At 39.9% G+C, this 17,175-nt stretch overlaps 2 protein-coding genes across 3 annotated transcripts; one reads left to right on the forward strand and one right to left on the reverse strand.

Moving 5' to 3' along the window:
- The first annotated feature begins 146 nt into the window (after nt 1-146).
- On the forward strand, nt 147-7,637 carry hyls1 (HYLS1 centriolar and ciliogenesis associated). Of its 2 annotated transcripts, XM_063884720.1 has the most exons (12): nt 147-352; nt 1,117-1,254; nt 1,470-1,577; nt 1,735-1,802; nt 2,153-2,376; nt 2,592-2,647; nt 6,047-6,213; nt 6,315-6,360; nt 6,446-6,500; nt 6,646-6,727; nt 6,840-6,866; nt 7,419-7,637. In XM_063884720.1, exons 2-12 carry the CDS (start codon nt 1,155-1,157, stop codon nt 7,548-7,550), a joined length of 1,065 nt encoding a protein of 354 aa, XP_063740790.1. In that variant the 5' UTR covers nt 147-352; nt 1,117-1,154; the 3' UTR covers nt 7,551-7,637. The 2 variants fall into 2 exon arrangements, with proteins under 2 accessions (XP_063740790.1, XP_063740789.1); XM_063884719.1 differs by lacking the exons at nt 147-352; nt 1,117-1,254; nt 1,470-1,577; ... (1 more) ...; nt 2,153-2,376; nt 2,592-2,647 and adding an exon at nt 3,107-5,182.
- On the reverse strand, nt 7,560-12,728 carry mrpl4 (mitochondrial ribosomal protein L4). The gene is given in 10 exon segments (XM_063884722.1): nt 7,560-7,806; nt 8,517-8,590; nt 8,669-8,778; nt 9,265-9,371; nt 9,859-9,885; nt 9,888-9,975; nt 10,064-10,115; nt 11,000-11,171; nt 11,679-11,760; nt 12,533-12,728. Coding segments are annotated over 10 exon segments (906 nt in total). The 5' UTR covers nt 12,581-12,728; the 3' UTR covers nt 7,560-7,660.
- Nucleotides 12,729-17,175: the final 4,447 nt, after the last annotated feature.

Consider the following 17,175-nt stretch of genomic DNA (forward strand, 5'->3'; position numbering starts at 1 on the left):
ATCATCAACTAAAGTTACATTTTAAATGAAAGACTTTTAATGAAAATGGAGTATATTTACGTTTGTAGCACTGATACTTTCCACAATTGGTTATAGTGCAAAACTGCTCCTGCTGCATTCTAGTCAATAACCGATAGGTGGCGATAGAACATTATTGCCAACCGCTATTTTGGACAACGAAGAAGATAAATACCGGAAGTGGTTCACAGGAGGCGTCGTTTTCGAAGTTAACGGTTGTTGTCTTGGAGCTGCTGTCCCACCGGTAAACATAACACAAAACCAACTACTAATACACTTCCCGGTGATTTTATCGTGATGGCTGAACTATAGCAGGGAATCGACTCCAGTGCAGGTGAGAAACAAACCATTCAAACGTGTTTTACTTCTTACAAAGTGTTTATATTTACTGTATTAATGAATGCTAACTGATAGCATAGCTGGCTTCCGGTCACTTTTGTTGTGGGAGGAAATGCAAACAAACCCCCGTTAAAAAACCTGCCACTTAAAGAGTGTCTTGTTTATTCACAATTAAGTTACAGCTATTCAAAATAAAATATAGGGCTACGTAAAATACTCTTGTCCACTGGTAAAAATGATAAAAAGTAAAAGTGTTGTGCAGATAGTATTGTTGCATCAACTAACATTTTACTGTTGCAGACAGACACATTTCTGAATGACTTTTTGTAACATATTGTAATAGTTGTACTAGTTTTTGACTTAAATAGTTAGTCCATTAGTTATATTTTTAGACATGGATTTCGTTAGAAGTAGCTAAAGCTATTAAATAAATGTAGTGGAGTAACATTACATACAAGTATCTCAAAATAGTACTTAAGTACATGTACCTAGTTATTTCCCACCTCTGCATTGACTGTATTAACTTGAAACAGCAGCTGTTAAAGTGCTAATAACACTATATTATTGCTTACTATACATTCGGATTAGCAGGTAATACAATTTCGTGACAGTACTATTAATTTAACTCGTGATTCAGTTGTTGAAGAACGGCAAAGCATGTTCATCACTCACACCATAAATTGTCAATTGAGTGGATTAAGTTTGCTTTCATTCTTCCAAATCTCCTTTACATTTTTAAAATATTTTTTTGACTTTCAGATTTGAAGTTACCTCCTTGACTTGAAACTGAAAACATAATGGACAACCTGGATTTCTCAGAAGATGAAATTCAGCAACAGCTGGCGGCTCTGGGCTACAAAAACATACCAAAACACCGGCTGCAGGAATTCAAGCAAGGTTAGAAAACATGAAACATAATGTTCATGTTGTGTTTTAATGTTTTCAGTGTTGAATATTGGAAGGTAAAACTATTGTCCTTGAAATATAACATAAAAAATGTATTTCATCTCAAAAGAAGATAAAGGATGTTGGATAAAAACGAATGTTTGTCATTGTGGATGTCGTTGTTTTGACTGATTTAAAGCTTAACATTCTTCTGTGTGTAATGTCAGATCTTGATGAACTAGTCCGACATGGAGAATGGAAAAGCCTGGCCCCATCCCCTCAGATAAACCCCCCCACATCACAGCCGAGTCCTCCCGCTTTCACCAAAGAGAAAGGTCAGAGCTCTTTTCTCACTTTGGGATTCTAACCAAAACAACTGTATTTTTACAGACCTGCTCTCTAAACAAAAAAGAGCAGCAATCAAGCATAACGTCTTTAGATTTGTCACAAAAAATGAATGTTAATTAGTGGATTCTTTGATTCTCTTCACAGTTAGCTACTGTAAAGGCTCCAGTGAAGGATTTTTTTTACATCCTGGACAAGCAGAACATAACAGACAGGTAAGTGTTTACATTACTCCTATAATATTCAAGACCACCTGTACATTCTGTAATATTCCCATAGGTCCTTATAGCCTGTCGGTTTTGCTCCGTGTCTGTATGAATGTTAAAAGTAAGATTATATCCCACCTATATGTGAATATGTTTTAAATTAAAGAAAGTCATGGTAGACCCACCTACGTACAAATATGGTTTGAAAATTAATTGTTTGGCTCATTTTCTTTTATTGGAAGGTTTGTTTTAATGTCAAACTAAATAAAAACACAACTTACATTTAGATTGGACAATTAATCCATTAAAGTAGAAGCAATGGTAAGTAATGAATACCTGTCTCTGTACGTTTACCCCAGGTTCTGACCACCTGTGAGAACAGAGGCGACAGACAGCAGCCGGGCCGTTCTGACTCCTACGCTCAGCACTCGGTGTCTCTGAACATCCGGCTGCCTGCAGGAGCTCCGGATCGGCTGCAGGTGGAGGAGGATCCTGATGACACCCTCCACCCTCCGCTCACTGACAGCTACACCTCCACCCCCAACTCCCACAGGGGACACTTCATCAAGAGAAAAGTCCTGAGGTAATTTGGGGTAACCTGTGTTTGTTCATTTAATTTCAGCCGTTTTTTCAAAATGTTTGTCAGTACATCTAAAAAGGCAAGCAGTACTGTGACAATTATTTACTGTTTAAAATGTTTTTTAAATGAATTTAATATAATATATAACTACATTTTAATGTCATGATTTATGATTTATGAATTTGAAAGATAAAAATGTATTTTTTTCGCACCTTTAGGAAACATAAAGGACAATCCCTAGTCTGCGATGAATCGGTCTACAGTGAAGACTCAGGTAACATAGACTTAAACAAACATTTTAATTGCTGTTTATTTTTGATGGAAATCTACAGGGTACAGTGAATCACAAAGTAAGACATTTCTCCCAAAAATCCCAATTTTAATCTTTATTTTCCAAAAGAAGGAATTATTTAAGCAGCAAGCAACAAAATAAAATATACAAAATGTGTTTGACTCGTCCCTAACTCGACAAATACACAGTGTATACATTAACAACAGAGGATAGGGGCAGATACAAGTCAATCATTTAATAAGTAGGCTCTTATTAAGAATGAGATGTAAACGCTTGTATTGATTGCAAGTAAAGTACGCACCCGTGATTAAAAAAAACATTTATAAAAGGGCATGAAAAGTATGTGAACAAACAACAATAGGAAGTTGTAAAAGTATAAACTGCAACACAAAGTATTTAAGGTGTCCTGGTAGTTGGGTAAGTTCTGAGTTCTTGTAACTCTTTTCTAAAATGGATTAAAGAAACTGGACTCAAGTAAAAGGAATAAACCCAAAGAAGCCGGGTGTAATCCCTTCAGTCTCCAGCAGTTTGAGCTGTGGAGGAAGAAGAAGCTCCTGTCAGATTAATCCTCTTAGCTCCTCCGTTAATCCTCCACACACCACTCACCTCACCAGGAGCACAACATGTACAAAATGTACGGCACCCGGTGGGAAGAGGCGAGCAGCGGCGACACAAACTCTCTCAACTCCTCCTTTTGGTCCGACGGAGAGAGACAGGAAGACGAAGAAGAGGTAAAAGTGGAGGTTGAGCGAGTGATCCGGAAGGAAGACTTCCAACCTGAGGAGGAAGAGATTGAGAGAGTGAACCGGAAGGAAAACTTCAAACCTGAGGAGGAAGAGATTGAGAGAGTGAACAGGGAGGAAGACTTCATATCTGTTAGTGATGCAGAGGAAACGTACCAGGAGGAAGAGGACAAGATTAAGGGAGTGACCGGCAAGGAAGTGTCCAAATCTGTCAGTCATACAGACCAGGATTCCCCAGAGAAGGATGAGGAAGTGCAACAGCATGAGGAAGACTCTGATAGTGTTGGGAATGAGAAGGACTCTTACCAGGATGATGAAGATGGGATTAAGCGAGGGGTTTGTTCAGATGCAGAGGACTCTCTCCAAGAGACTTCAGAGGACGAAGAGATGAGCGAGGAAGACTATGAAAGTGTTGGCGATGCAGAGGACTCTTACCAGGAATCCTCAGAGGAGGAAGAGGAGGTGAATAATGAGCGAGTGATTGACAAGGAAGAGTCTAAATCTGTCCGGCATGCAGAGGAGTCTCACCAGGAATCCCCAGAAGAGGAAGACTCTGAAGTTGTGGCCAATGCAGAGGAATCTTACCAGGAGGAAGAGGAGGAAATTGAGCGAGTGATGGTCAGCGAAGTGTCCAGAAGTGTTAGCGACGCAGAGGAATCTTACCAGGATTTCTTCGAGAGTGAAGAGGAGGTAGACATGAGTGAGGAAGACTCTGAAACCTGTGGGCATGCAGTTGAGTCTTACCAGGAGAAAGAAGGGATGATGAAGCCACCGATTTGCAAGAAAGAGTCCAACCCTGTTGTGGATGCAGAGGATTCTTTCCACGAGACTTCAGACGAGGAAGAAATGAGCGACGAAGACTCGGAAGCCTTTGGCGATGCTGAGGACCATGAGACTTCAGAGGAGGAAGAGGACCAGATAAATCGAGTGATCGACAAGAAAGACTCCAAACCTGTTGATGATACAGAGAACTCTTACCATGAAACATCGGAGGGTAAGAAGGTGGAGATTAAACAAAGGATCAGCCAGGAAGAATCCAAAGCTGCTGCCCATGCTGAGGACTCGCTTCATGAGGCTTCAGAGGAGAAAAGTCCAGATCTGAACAACCATAGAAGAATCAGCAGGAAGAGTTTTGAAGGTGGAAGAAGTGATGATGAAGAAAATGTTACCTCTGATAGTCCAGCTCCAAGTCTGATGACCTCCGACTACGGCACCTACAGACCGGAGGAGCAAGAGGGAGGAGAGTACAGGGACGACCAAACCATCGCAGAGTTCGATCAGGACAGTCGAGGAGATCTGTCGGAGATGAGAGGCGAGGAGGAGGACGGTCGCTCGCTCTTCAGCTTCGGAGGGTTTGACATCGAACCCACCAGCGAAGAAGACGTCGAGAATCGTCCTCTGAGCGTGTTAGCGGACGAAGAGCCAGAAGCTAACGTTGGGAATGAGGGTGTTTTGAAAGAAGAGGTTGAGGTGAAACCAGACGAAGATAAAGCCCAGGCAGAGGAGGAGAAATATGAAGGGGATCTGCATGCAGCGTCTGATGAGCTGAAAGACAGATTGGACGGGAGTAACATGAGAGATGGGAGTGATGATGCAGAGAAACAAAATGAAAGGCTCCAAGAAGAAAAGCAGGACCATAAGGAGGAGTCGGATGATCTGGAGGAGTCTTCCAGCAACAAAGACATCAAGTTCATCGACTCTAAAGTGGATTTCAGCCAGATGTCGTACAACGAGATGTGTGCCGAGTGGGAGGGGAACCTCAGACACAGGCCGGGTAAAGGAGAACCTGCTTCAGCACATCAGTGCCATGGCTGATTTTCTTTAACCTTTTATCTGAAACAGATGAGTTGTCAGTTTGTGACGGAAGTTCTGCAGAGTTTCTTCTCTCATGGGGAGCTCAATCCACCAATCAGAGCCAGGATAGCAGACAGGCGTGTTATTGAGGGGTACGAGGGTCCCCACGCAGAGATTCAGTTCCTACTTTGATTTCCAATTCGTGAGAGGCACAATTCAATATTATATTTTGTCATATTTTACAGATTTAGGAAAACATAATCTTTTTCATACAATTCAAATAATATTTATAAATAATAATTCCCTTTAATCAAAATAATTTCAATTATAGAATGACTTTTTAACATTTCCTATAAAAACTTAATTGTTAAGACTTTATATTTTTATTTATTTATTGAAATGCCAATCATTTCTTTACAACACACTACACAGTGACTTTCTTTTATAGATTTTACTTTATATCAAGTGTTAAAATAGGAATCTCTGGGATTACAAATACACCTTTAATTCCAGGGATAAGAATCAACTTACATTTTAAATCCATTTAACTTAAAATAATTAAATCTAGTTAATGTCTACAAAAATGTGTCCGTCAAATTATATTAGGTATTATATACTTACCTCAAACTCGTTTTTCAGGTCTGTTTCATTCAGAAATGAAAGAAGAAAAGTTGTTCAAAAAGTTTGACTCCAAAGGGAGACAGTAATAAAGCTAATGTTGTAGTTTCTGACTAGATATTCAAGAAACCTACATTTGTTTTGGTCTCTGGGAGATGTAACGGTTAATTGAAATAACAGTGAGTCCGGCTGATGACATTCAATGTCCTGTTTTGTCTGATTGCAGACGCAGCGAGCTTTCTGGAGGAGCGTCTGGACGATCTGCGTTTATCTCCGTCGGCTCAGCGGGACTTTGAGACTGCGAACGAAGACGCCAGCGGTCAGAGCGACACGCAGAGCTCGGAGCTGGAGGATGGCTCTATGAGTGCCTTTGAATCCTACATCAGAGGCATGGTGGGTAATGTAGTCTCCCAGAAAGAGAGGGCAAACCAGGCCTGTTTGTGTTTGTTAAAAAGGTCTTAAGTTGTCCCTAAATGTGGTTTCATTTTGCACAGACTCGGGCTAAAAGTGACGGCGACCTCCGGCCCAAACCTAAATCCTGTAAGCCAACAGAAACACAATGTACATATTTATGGTTTAATGACGCTAAACTGTTTGATAATTGATCACATTTTCCATGTTTCAGTCATCAGACCAGTGATGAGTCAGCAAACTCTAAAGAAGACGGACCCGGTTGCCAAGTAAGGGAATAACTGGCACAAAATACTTTTGCTGTTGCATATATATCCGCCAGAATATTCTCAATTTACTGTAACTTTAATCACGGATTACACATTTACTAAAACACTTGATGTTGCTGTTAATCTGTGTTCCTCCCCTCTGCAGGTACTTCCAGTATAAGCAGCTCTGGGAAATGTTCAAACTTCCAGGAGAGAGCGACAGGAGAGCCATCCGCATGGAGATAAAGGTATGAGAAAAAAAAGGACGGCTATATTATTACTCCAGAACCGTCATGTATGCTTTGTAAAATACGTAGTTGTTGACTTACAATGAGACTTGTGTTTTGCTTTCTCTTCCAGGAACAACTTGCATACCAACCCCCCCCGGTGAGTTCTCAAATATTGTCTGTAAAGCTAATTATGGTTAAAAAGCTGGTCTATAACTCAGGTATTTATTTACACTGTGTTTTGGGATTGAATTTCTATTTGTTGTATTGATTAACAATGGAGCTATTTGGTACCACTTACATTTTCAAATGAGCCTTTAAAACCACAACACAGTGATGTCTATACTGTGGTCATATTTGCAAAGAAAGTCGTGTTTTTTTTGTGGATAAAACTCCAGTTTGTGTTTTAGCCTTCTGTCCACAAGGGACTGTAAAGCACTGAGCTTCTCCACACACAAAAAGGATTTAGCAGATCCAGACAAAGCATTTAATTTAGGTCTACTGCACCAATAAAAAAACAATGCTATGAAAGAATTCTGAGGCCCATGAAGTACCATAAATGATATGTTAACGATGCATGTATGATGTGATCAGCTGTTTGGAAATCCAAAATGAGTTTACAGAAAACTAGACAGAAATATATCCCTGGACTGGAACCTTTCAGAATGGATCCACAGTAATATAAAGTGTTGTTGTTGTTGTTGTTTTGCAGCCTAAACCTCGGAGGGTCTTCGTGCCGAACACCTACGTGGTGCCGACGGAGAAGAAGCGCTCCGCTCTGCGATGGGAGATCAGGAACGATTTAGCCAACGGGCTGCTCCCGCACAGATTCAGCTACAGATAACCAGCCTTACACTCTTTTTAAATACAGCTTTTTTTATTACAATTGGCATTATTTATTGTTGGACATAATAAACACATGAAGAAAACACTGCAGTGTGGTGATGTGGTGTCTCACGGGAGATCGGAGTACGGCAGGGAGAACGGGTACAGGGCGCTGAAGCGCTCGTCGTGCCAGAGCAGCTTCCCCTCCAGGAACCGGACGGTGTCCAGAGTCAGGACGAGGGCCTCGTGTTTCAGCATGCTGTGCACGTTCAGACCTGAGCCAACAGAGTAATGTTATGTGTGTTCTTTACAAACTACATCAATGTAATGCTACAGCTGCTTCTACTCTGATCCACTGTTACTATCATACTCGTTATTCCACTCAGTTACTTTGTACATATCAATACACATTAAATCACGCAGTCATTTACTTCTCTATTTTACAAGCTAGCTAAAATTGGCTAGACCTTAAAACAACACATTTCAAATGCTCTTAGAGGTATTGGTTAGCTACTTTAAATTGTTGAAGTACATTTAGCTGATGATTCAGGACCTTTACTCTAAAGTAAGTATCCAAGACCATAGTCTCTTTTTTCACTTCAGTAAAAGTATTTGAGAACATCTTCCTGTTCCCTTGTTCCTTCTTCAGAAGTGTGAGTAAATCATGCCAAATGAACACATATATGAATATAAATGGCGTATTAAAACCTTTTGTGGAGGAGTTCCACTTTGAAAGAGCAAATTATAAACCACACACTTTCTCTTCAGCAGTATTATTACTCCGACAGATTACAGAAATGAATAGATCCAACGCCACAAAGTCCTACTGTTGGTAAGAAGCTGATTTTAATCATATAACGGTTTCATTTATAAGGGGAACTTCTTTCAGTACTTTTTCCTCTTTCAAGTCTTGTTTTCAAAGCCACAGTCACTGGGCTATTGACACTATACATCACTTTTTAGATTATACTACGTGATAACTTACCGACAGCAGGAATAATGTTGACTGTCTTCAGGTTGGCCGTGGCCTGCAGGATGTTCTCAGAGAAGTCGTCCCCTCTGGAGAACAGGAAGGGTCAGCGAGGCACAGAGCACAGAAACACATGTGATTTAAAGATGGAGTCTGAAGATACTCACATGTCCACTATCAACACCGACTGTCCCCAGTGTTTCTGTTTGATCAGGTCCAGCAGGTACTGAGGGTCGGGGGAGGGGATGTTCAGGGAGTCCACTACATACAGGTACTCCTGAAATGGGGGCAACATGGCAAAGTAAAATAAGCTGAAAATATTAGAAACAATATCAGCTGTTATTTTCTCCTGATTTGTATTGTAATTTCTTGCGAAACAATATTTACATTTTTAATAATCTGAAGGTTAATCGATAAAATAATTGCTGGAGAAACCATAAAGTGTTGATTTACTACTTAATATAAATAGGTCTATGGAAATGACATGTTTTTATTGACATGCTATACGATTACTTTTTCAGAAAACACAATTTATCGTTTTTATTATCATAGTCATGATTTCTGTTTATTAGATCTAAAGACCAGCGCTTAAAAGAACATTAGCATGTATTTACTTTGAGTTCCTCTGTAGTTTGGAAAATGACTAAACATCTTTAAAAATAAGTAGTAGAGTATGTCAAGAAATAATAATAACTTTGTGTTAGTGTGGTATTAAACATGTCCCAGGTGAGTAAAATGTGGTTCTTGAACAGGTTTTCCTTACCTGAGCCATCTTGGAGCTCAGAGCCACTTTGAGTCCCTGCACTCGGACCTTCATGGGTAACATGTAGAAATAACTGGTCGGCCCTCTGGGTCCGTTAGAGACCCCCCCTGAGGGAGAAACACACACAACCTGTCAGACTCTTATAGGTTTATAACCTGTGAATAAAAGGTTCTTTATCTCTAATGATGCGAGACAGAGAAGGCAACGGATCAGACGGTTTTTTGAGGGAAAGTTCTCCAGGACAGCTGTTTCAAACATGAGATAATGAATAGGATAAAAGGACAGCTGTTATTTTTAAATAAAAGAGGCCTTATTCTGCTCATCTTCAGGGTCCTATTTGTATTTTGTGTCTACTGTGTCAGGTTTCCATGGTTAATGTTAAGCTCTGTTGTGATTGGTCGACCGCTCAGAGATGGCCTGCCCCTTAGCCTATCACGTACAATGTGTTGGATCGATAGCCAATAGAAGCGAGCATGCTACATAGTGATGTCATATCGGTCCATGATCTGAAGTTAGCTGGACAGTGTTTGAAAACACAACACACTGGAGCAGATTAATGGATCCAAGACTATATTTATAAGAATAATCAGTCACCTCCTCTCCATAGTGGGGACCGGATGCTCCGTGTCGAGCTCTTCCACTTCCCTTCTGGTTCCACGGCTTCTTTCCTCCCCCTCTGACCTCCCCCCTCACCTTTGTGTGTGCGTGGCTCTGAGGGAACAGAACAGCTGTTAGTGAGAGGTTCTGTAGGAGACCTGGTCCGGTATCAACATTCAGAACAACTGAATCTGTGACTTACGACTCTTTTAAAGTTTCTCTGCCACGTTTCAACCTGGTGGAGAATATCGAGCCTGAGGAGAGGAAACAAAATCCATTTCACTCAGACTTTCCTTTTGTGGCTGGATCTAAAGATGTAGGTTCTCAGGGTGTTGGTCCACTATTATCAGATTAAAGTAGGTTATTTTTTACCTGCTTTTGTTTTACTTATTTAACGGCAATGTTTCCTTTTAAGTGGGTCTTCTAATCATTTATTATAAGTATGAAGGTTTTGTTACTATTCTCCATTACATTTACATTTGTCTTGTGTCTTATTTTCCGAGAGGAATCATTATTTATTATTTGATTAGATTTGATTTTAATTACCAAATCTTTTAACCTATTAAAATGTTATATTTAGTCTTTTATCTGAAAAGATCTTAACATCTGATCTGAGGGGAACTTCTTGTTTGTTTTAACTTGTGACGTGTGCCATTTTGTAAAGCACTGAGAAAAGAAAACTTTATTATTATTATTATTATTATATGCAAAACAATGACAGAGAAGCAGCCTATGGCGATACATTGATTGGATCTCAGGATCCCTCTAACAACACTTTCATATATGAATAAAAACGGTGATTGTGGAAGAAATGAATGAGATAAGACATAAAATAGAGCGGGAGTTGCAATAAAACATCTAAAATAATTCATATTTGTGGAGGAAAGATGCACAGTCATAAAAAAAATGCGTAAATGTTTATGATTAATGATAAATAACCGTACACAGATTAATAGAACAAGAAGTAAAACAGAAAGTAAAAGTATTTGAAGGTGCAGTGATAATACCGTTAAAGTGTACAGCTCAATTATTTTTTCCTCGATGCAATAATGACGACAAGGAACAAAAGGGAAAACTCAAATTCCCTCCTGAGGAACGAGTTGGGTATAAAAAAAAGAAGAAGAAGAGTGAGCTTTACCTCGGAGGCACGGCGAAGACGTCCGGGTGGAGCTGAGTCAAACCCAGCGGCTCTCCGTCCCGACTCTCCAGGGTGTCCACCCACGTCTGCAGGGGGGTCAGGTGAGCAGGAACCGCAGCATCACACCTCCTGAGGAGAGGAAGGGGGGAGTCTGCAGGGGGAGGACCCCGCTCTGCAGGAGGAAACAACACCGTCGGAGATAAGTCAGATGTGGATGAGTTTAACTTCAGTTTGTAAGTCCTGCAGTTTGTTTGTGGCTTAAAGGTGGGAGGGAAATGTTTGTGAATGTTTACTTGATGTTGTTGTCCTATTATATGTGATGTATTGATTGAGCTTCTGTTGTCCTAGTGATAGCTCACATTTCTCCAGTTCTGACGTCTTTACACGGGCTTCCTGTTTGTCGAAGAATTTACTTTAAAATACTGCTGCTGGTTTATAAAGCTGATTGGTTTAGGGCCATTTATTAACCACCCTCTCAGGTCTGCTGTGTCTCCAGAGTCAAATCTTAACATGGAAAAGCATGTCACCTACTTTAAAAAATGCTTTAGATGTACCTTTATAATGTGTGTGACTTTTCCTTGCTTTAGAAAGTAAATGATGCGTTAACATCTTGGTGAAGGCTCTCTTTGACTACATATATTCTTTGTAGTTAGTTGTATTCACAGGAGTTTGGACTCACTTAATCGGCCCGGATCCACCAGGTTGGTGGGCAGCAGTAGATTTGGAGGCAGAGCGTTCTGACTGGAGAACGACGAGGCGAACTGAGGAGGAGAAAAACTCTGAGTTAGTGACTTTAAATTAAACAAATAAGAGATGATATCTGATGTTTTACTTCTTAAATGAGATGATTATGATTAGTCATCAGGTCTGTCAGTGTGCATCCTGAACAACTAGGCATTGTTACACAGTCCAATTATAAACACACAAGGTGGTTAAAAACTGTTTGAATAATTGCATTTACAAAAATAATATATTTAGTAAGCTGATGCCAGAAAATAAACTAGAAACATAAATCAGGAAATGCTGTATACATTCTTAGTGCTTATTCATACATAGTTATAACAAAATGATGAGCTGTGGGTCCATTGTAACATTTAATAGCTTCATGGTCATCTGTAAAATACCGAAGCTCAGTTCTTAACAGTATGTAAAGTCATCTTGTTTACTGTTGTTTTTATTTACATGCTCAAAAACAATGAAGCAAAAACTCTGTCAAAGCAAGAACTGTCATTACAATGCTATAAACTCAACTGTATGCATCCCCACGTACCCATAACTATATAATATACAACATCACATCATTTAAAATAATGATGTAAGTAATAATGTGATGAAGTGTTAGTAAACTAATGAAATTGGATCTCAAAGTGATTCATGGTTTTGGTAATTATACTATTTTTAGGGAAGAAGAAGCCCAATAATATAACAGTTACTTTAATTAGTTAGTGTAAGAGCAGCAGATATAAACCGTGATATAAACAGTGTAAGTGAACGTAAACTGTCGCAGTCTTGCAGGTTATTCGTTAAACTCACCCTTTTAGCGGCTCCTCTTCCACAAAACACCACAGAGCACCGAAACATGTCCGCTCCGTTGTCTCACACAGTCACACAAACACCTTATTTACTCTTAAATCATTTTAAATACACAATAAATAAACAGAATCCGGCTGATAGTCACAAGCAGCATGAAAGGTCGTGGGGCTGTTCCGTGATGGCGCTTATTGATGACGTAGCTCCAAATAGATCGGGCACAGCTGCGACACCAAGTGGCGGGAAGAGAAGAGTACTCAGATGTTGTTCTTGAGTATAAGTAGAAGTACTCAGATCTTGTACTTTAGTAAAAGTAGAAGTATTCAGATCCTGTACTTGAGTAAAAGTAGAAGTACTCAGATCTTGTACTTGAGTAAAAGTAGAAGTACTCAGATCTTGTACTTGAGTAAAAGTAGAAGTACTCAGATCTTGTACTTGAGTAAAAGTAGAAGTACTCAGATCTAGTACTTGAGTAAAAGTAGAAGTACTCAGATCTTGTACTTGAGTAAAAGTAGAAGTACTCAGATCTTGTACTTGAGTAAAAGTGGAAGTACTCAGATCTTGTACTTGAGTAAAGTAGTAGTACTCAGATCTTGTACTTGAGTAAAAGTAGAAGTACTCAGATCTTGTACTTGAGTAAAGTAGAAGTACTCAGATCTTGTACTTGAGTAAAAGTAGAAGTACTCAGATCTTGTTCTTGAGTAAAGTAGTAGTACTCAGATCTTGTACTTGAGTAAAAGTAGAAGTACTCAGATCTTGTACTTGAGTAAAATAGTAGTACTCAGATCTTGTACTTGAGTAAAAGTACTCAGATCTTGTACTTGAGTAAAAGTACTCAGATCTTGTACTTGAGTAAAGTAGAAGTACTCAGATCTTGTACTTGAGTAAAAGTACTCAGATCTTGTACTTGAGTAAAGTAGTAGTACTCAGATCTTGTACTTAGGGTGGCCAGACGTCCGGCTTTAGGCCGGACAGTCCGGCTTTTCAATGCCCTGTCCGGCGTCCGGCGCAGCATCAAGCCGGACGCGTATTTGTCCTCCTTCTTGAGGCACTAGGCTTGAAGAGCGGAGTTCTAGAATCTTTGCTGGGACGCAGCACAACGTCCAATGCCGTAACATATCTGTTCTAACAAATGATTGGCTAAGAGCGGTGTCAGATAAATATCTGCTATATCATTGGTTAAAAACGTAAACAAGGCTCCATGTGCTGCTACGTCATACATATGCCGGCTTCTTTGACAGAAAGTTTGCATCATACCAAAACGTAAGACCTCATTCAATCCAGAATGGACGAAAGAGCACGATTTTATATCTAAAACCAGTCGAGACTCCTTTCATGGCTTCTGCACACTTTGTCGTTGTGATTTTGACATAAGCAGTAAGGGAAAAGCTGCCATTGAACGACATGCGGATACGGAGAAGCATAAAACTAATAGACGTGCGGCAGGTACCTCTTCAATGAGGACATTTTTTCGTGAAGCCTCGTCGCCCCTGGATAATAAAATAACCGCTGCTGAGCTATGCAAGGTTTACCATGCTGTAAAGCAACACCAGTCAGAAGTGTTGACTGCGGCGTGAAAGTGGACCGGGAGATTTTCAGTGACTCGCCCACAGCTAAAGGGATGACCTGTGGCCGAACAAAAGCCAAGGCATTGTGCGAGAACGTCCTCGGCCCTATTCTGTACAGTTACATACCGACTACATAAAAGAAAACAACCTACCCTTTTCCGTGGCAACCGATGCCTCAAATAAAGGAACGACCAAGTGTTTTCCCATTGTGGTAAGGTATTTTCACTTTGATGAAGGCATCCAACATGTCCTGTTGGATTTCTATAGTGACAGCAACGAAACGTCACAGGCCATAACAATCCAGCTGCTGGCAAAACTTGAGATGTCTGGCTTAGAAGTGAAGAACATGTCTGCATATGCAGCAGACAATGCCAGTGTCAATTATGGCAAACATAACAGTGTGTATCAGAAGTTGAAACTGAGCCAAAAAGATGTGCTCCCTGCAAACAGTTTGGCCCATATTCTGCATAACGCAACCAGATATGCAGCAAACAGCCTTGATTTTGATGTGGAAAATGCTGTGCTGAAGGTTTACAGCCATTTCAGCATATCAGCAAGCAGAACAGCGCAATTAAAGGAATTCTGTGAGTTTGTGGAGGTGGAGGAATGCAACCTGTTGCGGCATGTTGTCACCAGGTGGTTGTCCCTGCTGCCATCCATTGACAGAATCCTGAAATATTGGAAGGCCCTGACCAGCTACTTCCAGAGTGAGGGTGAGGGGGACTGTGCCAGAACTGTGTGGAGATGTTTTGGAGAGGAAAGCAATGAGGTGTCAGAGACATATTTTCTGTTTCTCAGCCATGTTCTTAAGGTCTTCTCCGACACGATCGAAGCACTTGAGGCAAAATCCTTCAGCATTACATCAGTGTTTAAGGTAATGACTGAACTAAAACAAAAGCTAGAAAGAAGGATGAAGGACAGGTTCTTTGGGTTTACTGTTAACAGCAAACTGAAGCAGCTGCCCCCTTGCCAGTCAAAAAAATGTGAAGCAGATGTTCTGCTTTTTTATGAAAGAGCAAAGAAATACATCAGTGAAAGATATGACTTCTCTGACACAAGCTTTCATAGCAAAGTGGCCAAGCTTGGCCTCAAAACTTCTCTGCCATTTGAAGACTACAGTGCTACTGTCCAGGCCTGCAATCTGGACATTGATATGGATGGACTGTATGAGGAATATGCCATGGTGGAAGGTTCCTTCAGCTCACCAGAAATGGAAGTTTGCCACAGTGAGGAACGATATTTGAAACTGTTTTCCAAAGCAGATGTACCACTTGTGAATCTCAGGAAGGTCAGCGCCTATATTTTCTCCATCCCATGCAGCAATGCACACACAGAACGTGTCTTTTCAATGATAACTGCATGGACAAACGAGAGGAATCGCCTGGATGTGGACAGTGTCAAGGCTGAGCTGCAAGTGTGTGTCAATTTCACTTATCCCTGCACAGAGGTGTACAAGAAGTTAATTGAAAACAAAAAACTCTTGGATGTAGCCAGGAAAGAACAGAAGTATTGCAGATAGACAATCAACTACTTTGGTGAGTACACTAGTCTTATGAGTTCACTGATGGGCTGCATGAAATATTTATATTTATCGGGTTGAAAACAATACAGATTTTTGAAGGTTGATAACAGTATTCTTGCTATGTTGTTATCTGTACCAGTCCCTGCAGGATATAAACAGGCCCAGGGGCAGTGGGGGCTTGGAAGCCATGATGTCAGAGGTGCTGTTGTCTCCTGAGCTGCTACAGAGGGTGAATGTGGAGTTTGCCTAAATACAGGTGGACTGCTGTACACACACACATACACAGATGAAGACACTGAAGACAAGTCCCCAAAAGACTGAAGCACTTTAGAAATGCTATACTTTTTGAGCAGTTGAATGTAAATGTTTTTGTTTTTTTTACAATCTCCTTTGTTGTTTACATAAAAGGTTATTTATGCTTTTCAAAAAAGCATTTTTGTATTATTATGTATGTTACCTGTTATTTGTTTTTTCCATTTAAGTCCACACATGTTATGCTTTGTGGCACTCTGCACTTTAAAAGATTCATCTCAGTGGTCAGTTTTTGAACACCACAATGTATTGAATAAATACAAATACTGTGAACAAACCCTTTTTGACTTTTCATTCATATTTTTTCCTATTCAGCTACACAAACATCATCTTTAAACCACACAAAATTGTATTGTAAATGAGAGTATACCAGAGTCCTATGTACATCATAGTAATTTATTGATATGCCGCATAATGTCCTCCTTTTCGGTGTTATGGAAATGGTCACCCTACTTGTACTTGAGTAAAAGTAGAAGTACTCCGATCTTGTACTTGAGTAAAAGTAGAAGTACTCAGATCTTGTACTTGAGTAAAATAGTAGTACTCAGATCTTGTACTTGAGTAAAAGTACTCAGATCTTGTACTTGAGTAAAAGTACTCAGATCTTGTACTTGAGTAAAGTAGAAGTACTCAGATGTTGTACTTGAGTAAAAGTACTCAGATCTTGTACTTGAGTAAAAGTACTCAGATCTTGTACTTGAGTAAACTAGAAGTACTCAGATCTAGTACAGGTGTAAAAGTAGAAGTACTCAGATCTTGTTCCTGAGTTAAAGTAGAAGTACTCAGATCTTGTTCTTGAGTTAAAGTAGAGGTACTCAGATCTTGTACTTGAGTAGAAGTACTCAGATCTAGTACAGGTGTAAAAGTAGAAGTACTCAGATATTGTACTTGAGTAAAAGTAGAAGTACTCAGATCTTGTACTTGAGTAAAGTAGAAGTACTCAGATCTTGTACAGGTGTAAAAGTAGAAGTACTCAGATCTTGTTCTTCAGTAAAAGTAGAAGTACTCAGATCTTGTACAGGTGTAAAAGTAGAAGTACTCAGATATTGTACTTGAGTAAAAGTAGAAGTACTCAGATCTTGTTCTTGAGTTAAAGTAGAAGTACTCAGATCTTGTACTTGAGTAAAGTAGAAGTACTCAGATCTTGTTCTTGAGTTAAAGTAGAAGTACTCAGATCTTGTACTTGAGTAAAGTAGAAGTACTCAGATCTTGTACTTGAGTAAAGTAGAAGTACCAGAGTGTAG

The sequence above is a fragment of the Eleginops maclovinus genome, chromosome 5 (assembly GCF_036324505.1).
Source record: "Eleginops maclovinus isolate JMC-PN-2008 ecotype Puerto Natales chromosome 5, JC_Emac_rtc_rv5, whole genome shotgun sequence".
NCBI lineage: Eukaryota > Metazoa > Chordata > Actinopteri > Perciformes > Eleginopidae > Eleginops > Eleginops maclovinus.

What these genes read in the sequence shown, in the direction of transcription:
- hyls1 (XM_063884719.1), top strand. Translation starts at nt 3,289, where the DNA reads ATGTACAAAATGTACGGCACCCGGTGGGAAGAGGCGAGCAGCGGCGAC. An exon ending in AAGACGGACCCGGTTGCCAA is followed by an intron (nt 6,501 to 6,645) that starts GTAAGGGAATAA and finishes TCCCCTCTGCAG; the next exon opens with GTACTTCCAGTATAAGCAGC. An exon ending in CCATCCGCATGGAGATAAAG is followed by an intron (nt 6,728 to 6,839) that starts GTATGAGAAAAA and finishes TTTCTCTTCCAG; the next exon opens with GAACAACTTGCATACCAACC.